At 44.4% G+C, this 13,505-nt stretch overlaps 1 protein-coding gene across 2 annotated transcripts in view; it reads left to right on the top strand.

Moving 5' to 3' along the window:
* ADRA1A (adrenoceptor alpha 1A) overlaps nt 1-12,470 on the top strand; it is an 87,821-nt gene extending 75,351 nt beyond the window's left edge. Inside the window, exons 2-3 of one of the 2 annotated variants that reach the window (XM_037167124.2) lie at nt 6,567-6,973; nt 11,589-12,470. In XM_037167124.2, the coding sequence (XP_037023019.2) occupies nt 6,567-6,973; nt 11,589-11,597 (416 nt within the window). In that variant the 3' untranslated portion in view covers nt 11,598-12,470. Of the gene's footprint in view, nt 1-6,566; nt 8,385-11,588 lie in introns of those variants that run through there. The other variant, XM_037167123.2, reaches the window with a different exon arrangement.
* Nucleotides 12,471-13,505: the final 1,035 nt, after the last annotated feature.

Consider the following 13,505-nt stretch of genomic DNA (forward strand, 5'->3'; position numbering starts at 1 on the left):
TTTCCCTGCTCTCTAAATCTCCCCCACCCCCATGCCTCCATCCTTCCTCAGCTTGACTACTGCTCAGGCTTCCTGCCAAGAAGTTCAGAAAAGACTCAACATATTACCTCTCACAGGAGACCAATCACTTCTCCCCACTGGGAGGCACAAGCTCTGTGTAATAGAAGAACAGAGCAGGTCCTTCAAACAGGTGTTGAGCTAACCTCCTCTTGCCCAGTTTTGAACTTGATGCTCTCATCAGGACATAGGGGCTAAGTACAGGGTGTCAACCAGAGGCTTGTTTTGGGGATCTGGGGGGCAGGCTTAGACATTTTTTGTGTCCCCAAGACCACCATGAGAGGACAATGGAAGTTGAAGTCCTCTTCTCAGGAAAATTAATCTGTGTGCATTTCAAAGACAGACTTTCATTTCATGGGAAGTATCCCCATAAGTAGTGGGTTGATAGCCTAGGGCTCTAGTCCCCAGCTAATCTGGCCAGAATCCTTAGAGATTTCTGACCACCACTATAGGTAGACAACTAAAGGCTCCTTTCTGGCTGAGATGCCCAGGGATTGCCCCTGGGTGGACCTTGGGAGGAATCAGGTGAGTCACTGTGACAACCGAAACAGTGGCCCAGCATGGAGGCATCAGCTAGTCTCCAGGATAATAAGATCCTTACTCTCTGAACCCTACAGCTTTTCTCTGGGGTTTAATTCAATGGGGTTTCTTCCTGGAAAGAAGATACCAGCTGATTTGGCCTGAATGGTGCTTGGAAGTGGAGTTCTTGGCCTGGGGACCTGGCTACCCATTTTTGTGACCACTTGAGTCTTTTGTCTGTTTGTTGGTTGCATACCAGTCACATTGGACTGGTACCATACACACAGAGAGACCATGGGTTGGAAAAGGAGAAACAATTAAGGGTTATTTTTTTCTCCAATGGTTGTGTAACATCAGCTTCTCCTTAGGAATTTGCATTGTCTTAATTGGAGTCAATTAGACTCCAGTTTTCACAGTGTGACACCTTACAGATGAGCCCTTCAAGATCATCACCCACTGTTCCTTTTTTCCGGTGTCTGAACAGTACATTATGACTTTGTAAATAAGGTAGTTATTCATGATGTTACTATCCACCCCCTTCTTTCTCAATATCTCTGGAAAACTTGTCATCCTATGTTAATAGCTAGACATATTGCCATGAACACTTGCTGTGCTGTTGTGGGGTTACTGAATGGCACACATGATCAGAGCAGAAGTGGCGGAAGCAGAGCAGAGTTGGGGCTAGTCCTGACTGGACCACAAGCAAGGCAAGTGATTTTGTGGGAACCACTTCCTTCCCTCAGCCAGATCACCTTCATCTGCCAAAAAAGGGTTGACAGTGCTTGCTAGTCTATGTTTCTAGTCATCTTCACATTCTAGCATTCCATGACTCTAGGTAATTAGGGCTTATTATAACCCACTGTCTCTCAAAATTGTCATGAAGATGACATATTTTCAGGAATGTGAAATGAAACAGAGAAGCTGGGAGGCTGGGGCCAGGAATAGTGACTCACTGTTTTCTGCCTCTGCACCATACCTCCCTGGCTCTGAAAGAGGTGAATGGAAGAGGGACCTTCTAATGACCAGCGCCAAGCTGGAATTTGAGAACTCCACTCTTGTCCTCACTGGTAAAAACAACTCACTCAAGAGACCCACATTGGCCAAAAAATGTTTTTCTCCTGTACTGGGGACATTGAGAGCAAACTTGACTGCAACTTTGTAGCTAAAATGTGACTATAGTGACCAAGTTTTCACTAGACTGGCTACTGGTGTCCCCATCATTAGTCTAAAGATGAGCTAGGATCAGAAATGAAAAGTCAAATGTTCCCAAGGGAGAGGACATTGAGTGATGATATATAAGTGGTGTCATTTGAAATCACAATGTTCCACTTCCCTTTGGAATCTAGAGGCCTCGACAATGGAGGTAGCGATTCTGAACCTCCAACGGTGATGATGTGGATGGTGTTCAGGCATAAATTGGTGTTCCACTTATCTCAATCTGGCCAATGTGGGTCTCCTAAGTGAGTTGAGTCTAGTTGACCAGGGTGTTCGGAGAGTCTTAAAGAGAAGACAGATCCTGCTGCAGACAAGATAGAGGAAGGAAACTCCATGAAGGGAAGAGTCCTGGAGGGCTTGGGGATTTTCCAAAGTTTAAGAATTAAACCAGGCTGATTTACATAAAGGGTCAACCCAACCTGGAAGCAGAGTCTGGGCAGAGGTTGCTGAGGAGTACAACATACCTTTGGGGACAAGAGACATAGAAGTCCCTATGCTCATGTGAACAGTTCAAAAGTCTGGATCTTTCTGTGAAGCATGATGAGAAACACTAGACACCAGTTAATGCAGCAAGAAAAAAAAGTGAAGTACCATCACAGAGAAAACCACAGGACTACACAGAAACTAAGCAGAAAGAAGGAAGGAAAAACAGAAGGAGAGGAGGGGAGAGGGAGGGGCCCAGGTCTTCAGTCATCAGGCAGAGAAGAAAGGCAGGCCCCACTGGGAAAGAGAGGCCTGAATCATCAGGGAGACACATGCCTTCATTCAGTCAGTCAGCTAAGGAACCAGCCATGCATTGAGCAGAAACTGAGAGGATATGCTGGAGAGGCCAGCACTGTGTCAGGTTCTGGAGCTCCATGAGGAAGCAAGCTAACATGGTACCTGCTCAGATCAAGTTCACAGCCTAGTGACTGGGCCAGAGGCATCAATCCCTAACTGGACAGTTTGACCTCAGTGCTCCATGCCACCATGGGCAAGGACAGGGAGGAGAAGGATTCAGTTCCAATTCAGGTGGAATTCAATTCAGTGGGATTCCAACTCCACAAAGCATCATCATCATAGTCTAGAAGTGAGGGATCTGAGAAGAAAGTGAGGTTGGCATAGAAACAGTGAAGTGTTCAGAGCAGCCCCTGATTGCACATGTTTGGACAGAGGAGCTAGTGGGATGGGGGACCCTGATTGGGATCAGGCAACCACAGCCTTTTCCAAGGTCAGTCTCCCCTTCCTAGGTGGGAAAATGAAGGCACAAGAGAGATCTAAGGATGTGAAGAGTGCAAGTAGCAAGGAAACACCTTTTAGAAAGTTCCTGAAGGAAATACAGTCACGAGTCCCTCTCCTAACCCCACCCAGCACCTGCTGAAAGAGAATCACCAGAAGATGGGACAGACAATACAAGCAGGAGAAGCGGATCCCACAACCGGCCCCTGTGGAATGCTCAGAGTGGGAGCCGGGAAATCATGCTGGGTTTAGACATAGGTAGGGGCCACTTAGTAGGATAAACCAAATGATGACATTTAAGGGAAGGCCTCTGGTCCAGAAGCATCTCTCAATTACTGTTTGAAAAGAGATTTCCTTGGATTAGCAAAACAACATCCTTGGGAGGTTAAAGCTGGATACTGACATTTAGATCTGAATATAAATTTATTTTAACCCTCTCCCTTTCTCTCCTTCTGGCTCAGAGGCAGCAAGGAAGCAGGTGTTCTGAGCAGGGCACCTGGAGAGGGGGCCAGTATTTATCTCAGAAGCTGTGGACACAGAGAAGGCCACAGCAGAGGGATCCCAGGCACTCAGCTATCAGTCTGCCAGACCTGGAATGAAGCAGGGCTCAAGGGAGGGGAAGAGGGCTGGGGAGATGAACTAAAAGGAAATTGGAGGCTTATATTTGTGCACACAGATCTGGGCTCTATAAGCAAAAGAGTGTTCTTGACAGAATTAGGGGAAATTCCAAGGATCCCAAATCACTTTATTACCATTCACATCCATGCCTCATGTGTTTTTCTTTTTCTTTTAATTAAAATTCTTAAGATCAGAAAAATGTACCCCCCTCTCTAGCCAATTTATAGAATGGTAAAATTCTCAGACAAGGTAGGTTTTGGCGCTCCTTGCTCACCTATGCCCATGAAACTCAGGCCAAGGCAGGCCTCTGTGATGTGGACTCCTGCAGTTAAGTCACTACTGTGTCATTAGAAAGAAATATTGGACCGTGTATTGGCATCATAATATAAGGATTTTTTTCCTGGAACTGGATCATACATAAAACCACCAGTCCTGTTGGTCTTACCCCTTTATCCACATCTCAAATGAAGTTTGAAAAAGCATCGTCCCCCAAAATAAATGAACAAAAAACTGAAACAGATTCATAGACACAGAGAGCAGACTGGGGGGTGCCAGAGGGGAGGGGGTTTGGGGGATGACTGAAAGAGGCAAAGGGACCGAGAAACACAGACTGGTAGTTACAGAACAGTCATGGGGATGCAGAGTGCAGCACAGGGAGCACAGTCAGTAATGTCGTGATAACTACGTGTGGGGTCCGGTGGGTGCTGGCACTGCTGGGGGATCTCTGTGTAAAGTAGATGATTGTCTAACCACTATGCTGTACACTTGAAACCAACACAAATTTTAAAAGAAAAAAGAAAAAGCACCTTTCTAATTTAGCTTCTGGCAAATGTACACTTCATCACTCTATTCACCATCTTCCTTCCCAAGAGATGTAGTATTCAAATTGATTCTGAGATTCCATAAAGTAAGTAGGCCCTAAAATCAGACAGTCTGATTTCAAATCCCACCTATGCCAGCAACCAGCTGCCTGAGTGACCTTAGTTGAGTTATTCAACCCACTGTTTTCTCATTTGTAAAATGAGGATGTTACTAATAATGGTTATATTATAGATAAACTGTTTAGCACAGAGCCTGGCTTACACCAGGCACTCAGTATAAGTAAATTCTATTAGAGGAAAACGTTAAAAGCTTTGGAGCTAAAGAACAACACTTTCTCACTTCACAACCATCATGCATGTGCACATGTGTGTGTGTGCATGTGCGTAGTCACTCCTCTGAGACAGGCTGAACCAAGCAGGGATTTTGTGTCAGGGGCAGTGAACACTCCTGTCACCTCTGTGCCCTTTTGTCACCTTTGCAATACTTAAGTTTACTCTTTGCTTACATTTATGAGATCCTTCACTAAATTTTAGAGTATTGTTTGCTAGATTTAAGGACACCTATCAATTTGTTGTGGCTCTAGTGGGGTCCATAGAGCAGAGAGAAAAAGAAAGGCATAAAATCAAGGCCTTGAGCTGAAACAAAAGCAAAAGCTTTGCAGAGAATAAAGACAACTGGACTGGGGGTTCTGGGTCCCCTTATGTATCACTGTCTTAGTGCTACAGCTACCAGGTGGGGACAGCCTCTTTAATCATCATTTTGTAATTTAGAAATCAAGTAACTGAGTAAGATAATTCCCAACATTGTTCCCTTTTTATGGTTCCATGTTTGTTATTCTGCTGCCAACAGCTCTGTCACAGCTACTGCTCTAGATTTAAAGAGGCCTGGAACTGCATTCCTGCTTTGTTAACTAATGAATAAGACTTGAGCAGGTGAAGAGGGTGGAAAAGGGCACTTCAGACATCAGGACCCAACTCGAGAGAACAACAGCAAAAAATGATCAGAGACTTGTCTCCAAATTTGTAGTGAGTCTAGTTTGAGTAAAAGTTTTGAGGTTAAAGAGCTAGATTAGGTTGTGTTGAGTGCTGTAGAGGATCCTGACTGTCAAGCAATTGGCAAGCATTTTGTAAGGATTTGGCAGGGGTGGCCACTGGAGTACGCTGAGCAGGGAAGCATATTACAGCACCAGAGGGAAATACAAATACTCCTTCCTCAACTGACCACTGAGTTACATCCACATAAACCTACCACAAGCTGAAAAAAATCACAAATCAAAAGTGCATTTAACACACCATACCTACCAAACATCAGAGCTTAGCCTAGCCTCGCATACTTTAAATGTGTTCAGAACATTTCCATTAGCCTACAGTTGGGCAAAATCATATTGCTGCCTCTGCCCAGCATCACAAGAGAGCACCATACCACAAATCACTAGTCCAGGAGAAGATCAAAATTCAAAGTGCCATTTCTACTGAATTCACACCATCAAAAATCTAAGTCTAAACACAGTAGGTCAACGACTGGACTTACAGTGTTTTTGAAAATACACTGGCTAAAAGCTGGTAAAGCCAACATTCCATAAATTTTGGTTTCTCATTAAAATATACAATTCCAACAACATTCAGGAGAGAAGGCATTTATAACTATTTAGGCTGTGTCTATATAACATTGCTTTAAAGAACAGAGGGAATATTCAAATAACCCCATATTTATATGGGTTATTTGAATGAATTCCAACTTATTTTTAAATTCAGGCAAAACAGTTTGCATATGTAGACTCAGCCTAGGTTTCAAGTTTTCATTATGTAAAGCTTCCCAGTGGACATCAAGGGACATTGTATCATGGAGGACAGTGTGACCCTCTGCACTGGGTCTGCCCCTGTAATGGACTTTGCACATGTGGACAAGTGAGAATCATCCTGAGGATACTGCGAGGAGTTACATTCATCTGGGCTGATCAGTGAAATGCGAGAAACTCAGATGCACTTGGAATCATTTGAAACTTTTACAAATATCCTTTTGTAAAAGGATATTTGTTGGTTTGTTTGCTTATTTTCCCGGACCATTGGCCAGTTGGCTTACAAATAATAAGTACGAATCTGTGTGTTTTCTTCCAGGGTCTTTCTTCCCTGATTTCAAGCCTTCTGAAACAGTTTTTAAAATAGCATTCTGGCTCGGATACCTAAACAGCTGCATCAACCCCATTATATACCCATGCTCCAGTCAAGAGTTTAAAAAGGCCTTCCAGAACGTCTTGAGACTCCAGTGCCTCCGCAGAAAGCAGTCTTCCCAGCGGGCTCTGGGCTACACCCTGCACCCGCCCAGCCACACCCTGGAGGGGCAGCACAAGGACCTAGTGCGCATCCCCGTGGGCTCAGGAGACACCTTCTACAAGATCTCCAAGACGGACGCAGTCTGTGAATGGAAGTTCTTCTCTTCGCTGCCCCGAGGATCTACCAGGATCAAAGTGCCCAAGGACCCGAGGGCCTGCACAGCCCGGGGGCGAAGTAAAGGCTTTGTGCAGGTCTGCTGCTGTGTGGGGCCCTCACCCCCCCACCAGGGAGAGAACCACCAAGTGCCGACCGTTAAGATTCACACCATCTCCCTCAGTGAGAATGGGGAGGAAGTCTAGAGGACAGGAAAGGTCAGAAGAAAGGCAGAATGATCTTAGGCACCCTTCCCCTTTCCACGAGAAAGGCCAGTTCACTCCTCCTGGATGACAAGAAAGGACCAGCCAACCAGACCATCTGAGAATGGGGTGGGGGAGGAGACCCAACTCTTGGGCAGTGGGTATGGCCCAGGGAGGAAGGAGGATGTGACACAACCATCCTATTCAAACCTAGGACAGGCAGCACTTCCCTGAAGCTAATACCCTCTTATATCCTCTGAGCCCGCTCTTCCCAGCCGGCCCCTTCATTGGAATACGCCATGGGAAAGAGAAGTTCAGGCACAATCCAAAAGACTATAAATATAGGGTTATGATTTCATCAGGAATATTTTCAGTGCACACTCTAAGTTTGGAGCTATTTCTTGATGGAGTGAGGGGATTTTATTTTCAGGCCTGGGGAGGAAGAGCCTTACCATGATGGCTGATACCCAGGCATGTTATTTTTAGAGCAAGTTTTAAACTTCACCATTTCTGATACATCCAGTGTCTCAGCTTGGTGAAACTTGACCATGAGATTTACCTTTTGGGGCAGTTTTGACTAGATACTGCTCCTGATTCCTTAGGGATGGGGATGGGGGGCACTCATTGTCTCTGAACTAAAAGGGACTTGGGGTCTAGATGGGCTGAAAGCACCAGTCAGCAGAAGGCTGGCTGTTCCTAATGGAAGGCAGTGCAGAGGAGGGTCATTGTTTCAACCTAACTACCTTGGACACAATTCCATTAAGCAGTTCCAAGTTCAGATGTAGGAAAGCTTCTTTTATAACATAAAGATCCAGAGGTTAGGGTAGGGTGAGTGTTAATTCCACACTAAACCAGAGGCTGCAAAATTACTCCATAACCCTTTTGACATGGCCTAGAGAGAACTTTCTCTGTAAATCACTTAACTTTTTCAGAATTCCATTATGAAAATCCACAGCTGATAATATTTTGAAAGGCACCTCTTAACTTCCATTTTTCTCAGCTGCTTCACTAATGCACAGGGAATGAGGGTTGAGGCCCCAGTGCACCTGCAGCAGGACTGAGCCTTACGATCCAAGTATGTGCTTCCTGTCATTCAAGAGGTACACCTGCTTAGCTTGGGAGAATACTGACTAAAAAACCATCAAAAGCAGGAGTTTGCAAAGACTTTTTGACAGATGCCCATTCATTCTGGTGAAAGATCCAGTAACCCAATTACTTCATCTATTTCTGCTTTCTACAAGTACCTGGGGAGCATGCTGCTTTTTGGTTTTATGTATACCAAATTTTGGTAAACCTTAATAACTGGGTATATTTACTAAAGATTAAGGTGGTAACTATATGTAAAAGTTAAATTATTTTTCAAATTCCACAGTAAGAATTTAAAATGAGATTTGTGGTTTTGGAAGAATTGACTGGAATCACTGGCCTGAGACTACTGATGATTTCAGTGGCCTATTTCTTCACATTTAGGTGATTTCCACCAAGAATTTTGAAGTAGGTTGTAGCCATTATTTAACCTTAATGGCAAAAATATGGCCTATATCATCTTTTTCTTCTTCCCTGACAGAAAAATTTTAATTTCCTTAGGTCTTTCTGACAGACTCATACCTTCGCACATTGCCATGGAGGGTATGGTTGCATGTGGATTGGAGTTTGGTTTTTGGTTGTGTTTGGATATAAAATATTGCCACTTTCTCATCTCTCGCTGAAGAGTCTTCCCATTGACCAGACAGGTGTCCTGACATATTCATGCTTGGGCTCTGGCGTTAGATGTTGGCTATGTTTTTAGACTCTTCTGGTCTGTCTGCATGTCCCATAACAGCTCTACCAGAGGCGGGTGACCTGTCAGGGCTGTAGGCACCAGGGCGGACGCGAGTGTGCAAGCCTCACTGCACTCTGCCTTCCTGGGAAAGAGAAGTTTCATCGTTGAGAACTTCCCTCTGAATCTGAATTTAACCAACCCCTTTTGCAAGACCCCCCTTATGAGAAGAGCTTCCCTATAAGAGAATGGTAATAGTTCTTAAGCAAAATACACCTGATCTTTAAACACCTTTACAAATAAATTTAAATATTACATATTAGAAAGTTTAAGGTCACCAGAAAGCTAGCATTAGTGCCACAGCTCATCAAAGTAAACAACTACAGGATGTTTCTGTCATCAGATAAAAGCCATGACAATTGTACTTGTGTAAAATTATCCATAAATAATTGTCTGCTATGCTCTTCTCTGACCCCTCTCCCTCCAGGGAGGCAAACTTTAACATTGCTTTCCTTTCCCATAACATGGTATTATGTATGAACATGCCAATTTTACAGGAAATTAATAATGTCACCCAAGACTTAGCCAAAGAGGGATAACAATATACAAGTTATTTTTTACTCGTCCACAAAAATCTCTGTACCTTTGAGCATGCCAAAAACTATCTAAAATTGTCACAGTTAAACAGATGATTGTCATATATATACTCACATGTTTACTGCTTCTATTTGGAGTTTGAAGAATTTACCCAGGGCAACAGTGGTCAGAATGTCTTCTCTAATGTGTCAAAAAAGCAGTTGCTGTAGGACTGTCTCAAAATCACAAAAAGTCAGCTTGACATGATGGGAGAGGCAAAATATGAGTTTTTCTTGCAATTCAAACTGCACGCATTAAGAGAGAACTTGAATCTCTTTATTCAAAAATGCCCCCAAATTTTTGCAAGGATTTCAAGAAAGCATTACACTTGTAACAGTTTTCTTCCTTTTGCCCATGTCGTGTTGCGTCCAAGACCACCCCTGCCTATAATCATTCAGTGCATGCCAACACTCTCCAAAATATTAAGGCTTCTAACTCTCACCTGAACCGGTCCATCCATAGTAGACAGTGCTATTTGAGGAAATAAATATTTTCTTAAGGCTTTTTTGTTAGGTGCTACTGTGGGCCAGGCCTTACCAGGGCATTTTGCACCCGTTGTCTCTAAACCTCATAGCAACTCCATTATTCACAGTTTGGAAACTGAGACCTGAGAGTTAAGAGTGATTGAGGACTGGCTCAGGGCCAAGGAGGAACCATCATTCCTTCCTGGCCCTCCCTAACACTAAAGTATGCATGTTTTGTTTTGTTTTCTTCACAATGCCCCTGACTCATAAATAGTGCAGGTAAAAGTCCCCTGGTTGGGGCTGAGTATGCTGAGGACACTAGACCACACCCAGACTTGTTACTCTTTTCTTTCCTTGGGATTTGCCTGCCAACTAACCTCAGTAAATATTCTGCAAAATCTTCATTCTAGCCAAACCCAACAGCAGGTCATTGTAAATGAAAGGGTTTGGTATCTATAATTCTTTTTTTAAAGATTTTATTTATTTATTTATTTTTAGACAAAGGAGAAGGGAGGGAAAAAGAGAGGGAGAAAAGCATCAATGTGTGGTTGCTGCTTATGCACCCCCCTACTGGGGACCTGGCTCACAACCCAGGCATGTGCCCTGACTGGGAATCCAACTGGCGACCCTTTGGTTCACAGGCCAACACTCAATCCACTGAGCCACACCAGCCAGGGTTGGTGTCTATAATTCTAACTCTCAGATTGCACCCCTGGCTGGTTCCAAGGAGCATGGCCCAGAATGGTATTAAGGCCTTACAAGAAGGATAAGTTATATCAAAGTGGGAGGAGCTGTATCTATGAGAGAATTTGAAAGAAGCTGCTTTGGCCTAGAACAGCAAGACATACTTGCAGGTACAAAATACACCATACTGCCCAGTGTGCTAACTTTACCAGTTGCCACCCACTGTTCATCACACACTTCCAGGAAGTATGTCTGTCCCTTTTTAAAGTAAATAAAAACAAATGCATCATTCTTATCAGCTGTATTCCAGCCTTTTTTTTTTGAGTTGGAGAAAGAGAAAAGAAATTATAGGCATCAGCAGGAGCACACAGAGCTCAGAGTGTGTCAAACACTCTTATCTCTGTCACCTTGGAAACATGGTTTCAGCGTGCTGAGCTCCAGGTAGCCAGAGACCCAGACAATCTTTGCAGATGGAGAATTGGTTGGCAGCTGTGTCAGCTTATTGGATGGCACCTCCTTGGTCCTGGCTTTCCTTGCACAAGGGAATGCTTAGGTTCTAAGGACTGGCTGTCCCTCCACAGTGACCCATCACACAGGCCTCCTGGCCCAGTAGGTTTCATGGTTGTGGCCTGGGGGGACATTTTAGGAACTATTTGCTTGGGAAGGTGATTAGCCTTGGATCACAGCTATTTAATCACAGCCTGACACAGAGTCTCATTTGTTTCTGGGGCTGGTTCTGCTCAGGTCTTCTTGCCAAAAATGATGCTGCCTCTGCCTATGAGGGTTTGTGGATTCAATTCAGGAAAGAGCTGTGCCCATCAGCAAAGGGATGAGGGATTGCAGGCGCATAGAAGGTAAACTCTGCAAGCAAAAACAGGGTAATGAAAAAGACGGCAGAGGTGGTAACTATGGCAACAACCTCAGAGGTGTGCTCACTTGTTACTCTAATTTCTTTTTGCACTACCAGGACTTTTGACCATGAAACCACCTGCACACAGGTCCAGTCAAGCCCAATTGGAACACTGTCGGCATCTGCTCCTTGTCAGCAGAGTGTGCTGTGGAATAGGGCCGAGCCCAGACTGCTGTGAGGTCCACCATCTTCAAAAAGCAAGAGCAGCCATGGCCCCCCACTGCAAGGTCCCTGCCAGGAGATAACTGCCGGGGGCTGGGCTGGCCAAAAGAAGTCAGGATTTCAGTGGAGGGCACCCAGCCCCTGGCCAGTGCTCCATCAGCACATCCGCAGTCCTGCTCCCCAGTCCCTTGTGTCACCAGGGCGGAGGATGGACCTCTCTGCTCTGTGCAGGAGAATGGCATTTCTTCTTCACTCTGCAGCACAGATTACTGAGTGTCCTGCCTGAAAGGAAGGTTATGGGAGTTGAGGAGGGAGCTGTTGAAAGGGAGAAAGAAGACTGACCCTGGACATTGCTCAAAGCAGGATGGATGGTTCAGGAATCCATCACTGCAGCTGATAAGCAAAGAGTTGCCTTAAAACTATGCTTATTCATGTCCAAAGACAAAGTAATTATCTTTCCTTTTCATGTGGCCAGGGAGTTGTTATATTACTTTCCCTCCAAGTCATAGTCAACTTTGCCACATTATCAGCTGGAAATGATATTGGTAAACTGTGAAAAACACAGACTTAATTAGGTAAAAAAAAATCTACGAGCAAATTTATACTGTATCTGGAGGGAAAAATAAAGACACTGATTACATAAAAAGCCTGAATAATAGTAGGTACATTCAGATGCAATATTTAAAAAGTGAAGACAAAAAATCCCTGCATGAGTTTGATATTTCCTCCCATGATAAAATACTTCACACCTTTTAAAGCACTTCTGCCTATCTCAAGTCATTCCTGAGCATTAGTCCATAATATAGATCATGTGTACTTAGCATATAAAGAAACAAGGGCGGGGGGGGTTAGGGAGAGGTTTAAGGATTTCTTTGAATCGCCCAAATCCAGCCTCTGACTCCTTTTCCCATGAGCCTTCAATATCCCCAAAGTCCACTGTATCTCCTGAGACCCTGGCTTTCATGTCACTGATTCATCCCTGATCCACGTTTCCCCCTGGGTACAGCTCAGCAGCTGGGCAGTACAAGACTGTTCTAGGCGCTGAGTGCATATTTGTCTATGCTGCTCTCGTTGGCTAAACAACAAGCTGCTGTAACTCTGCTCTCTCTCCCTAGATAGTCAGCAACAGAGCTAAGGGAATAAGCAGGGCAGGGACTCATCAACAGGGTGACACATAAGGCAAAGCCAGCAGTTACTGACACCTTAAGGACCTCAGGAATGCAGAGGTCCCAAAGGAGATTTCAGAACCCGCTTTGCTGGGGAGCCTGAGAGTCATCTCATACACCCTGTTGATCACCATCAGCAACTGCTCACTTCCTCCCTGCAACTGATGCACTGGGCACAAAAAACACAGAGAGGCACAGACAGTCCCTAGCTAATGAGCTGGGTGTGTTGCAAGCTCATCTGTTGCAAGTCAAGAATGCATTCATTCTTCCAAGAGATATTGTTAGAAATGGGGGAGGAGAGGGATGTTCCTAGCTGAACAAAAGAATAAAGCTCTATTTAATGTATACCAGGGGCTGGAATACTTTTTTTTCTTTAAATACCTAGACATTTAGGAATTGTGGGGCCATATGGTCTCTGTCACTCATTCTTTGTTTAAGTAGGGTTGAGGGGAGGAACACTCTTTCTAAAAATGTAGAAGCCAGTCAGCTCATATGCATGGGTCAGATTTAGCGCATGGTCCACGGTTTGCTGCTCCTGATACCACTTCTAGCTTACACTGTTGTGAGAATAATGCTAAGCAGTGTATTTTGGTCAACATACAAGCATCTTTCTAGTATGCCATTGACATATTTCCACCTGACTACC

Source organism: Artibeus jamaicensis, unplaced genomic scaffold (assembly GCF_021234435.1).
Source record: "Artibeus jamaicensis isolate MK-2021 breed Jamaican fruit bat unplaced genomic scaffold, CSHL_Jam_final contig_477, whole genome shotgun sequence".
NCBI lineage: Eukaryota > Metazoa > Chordata > Mammalia > Chiroptera > Phyllostomidae > Artibeus > Artibeus jamaicensis.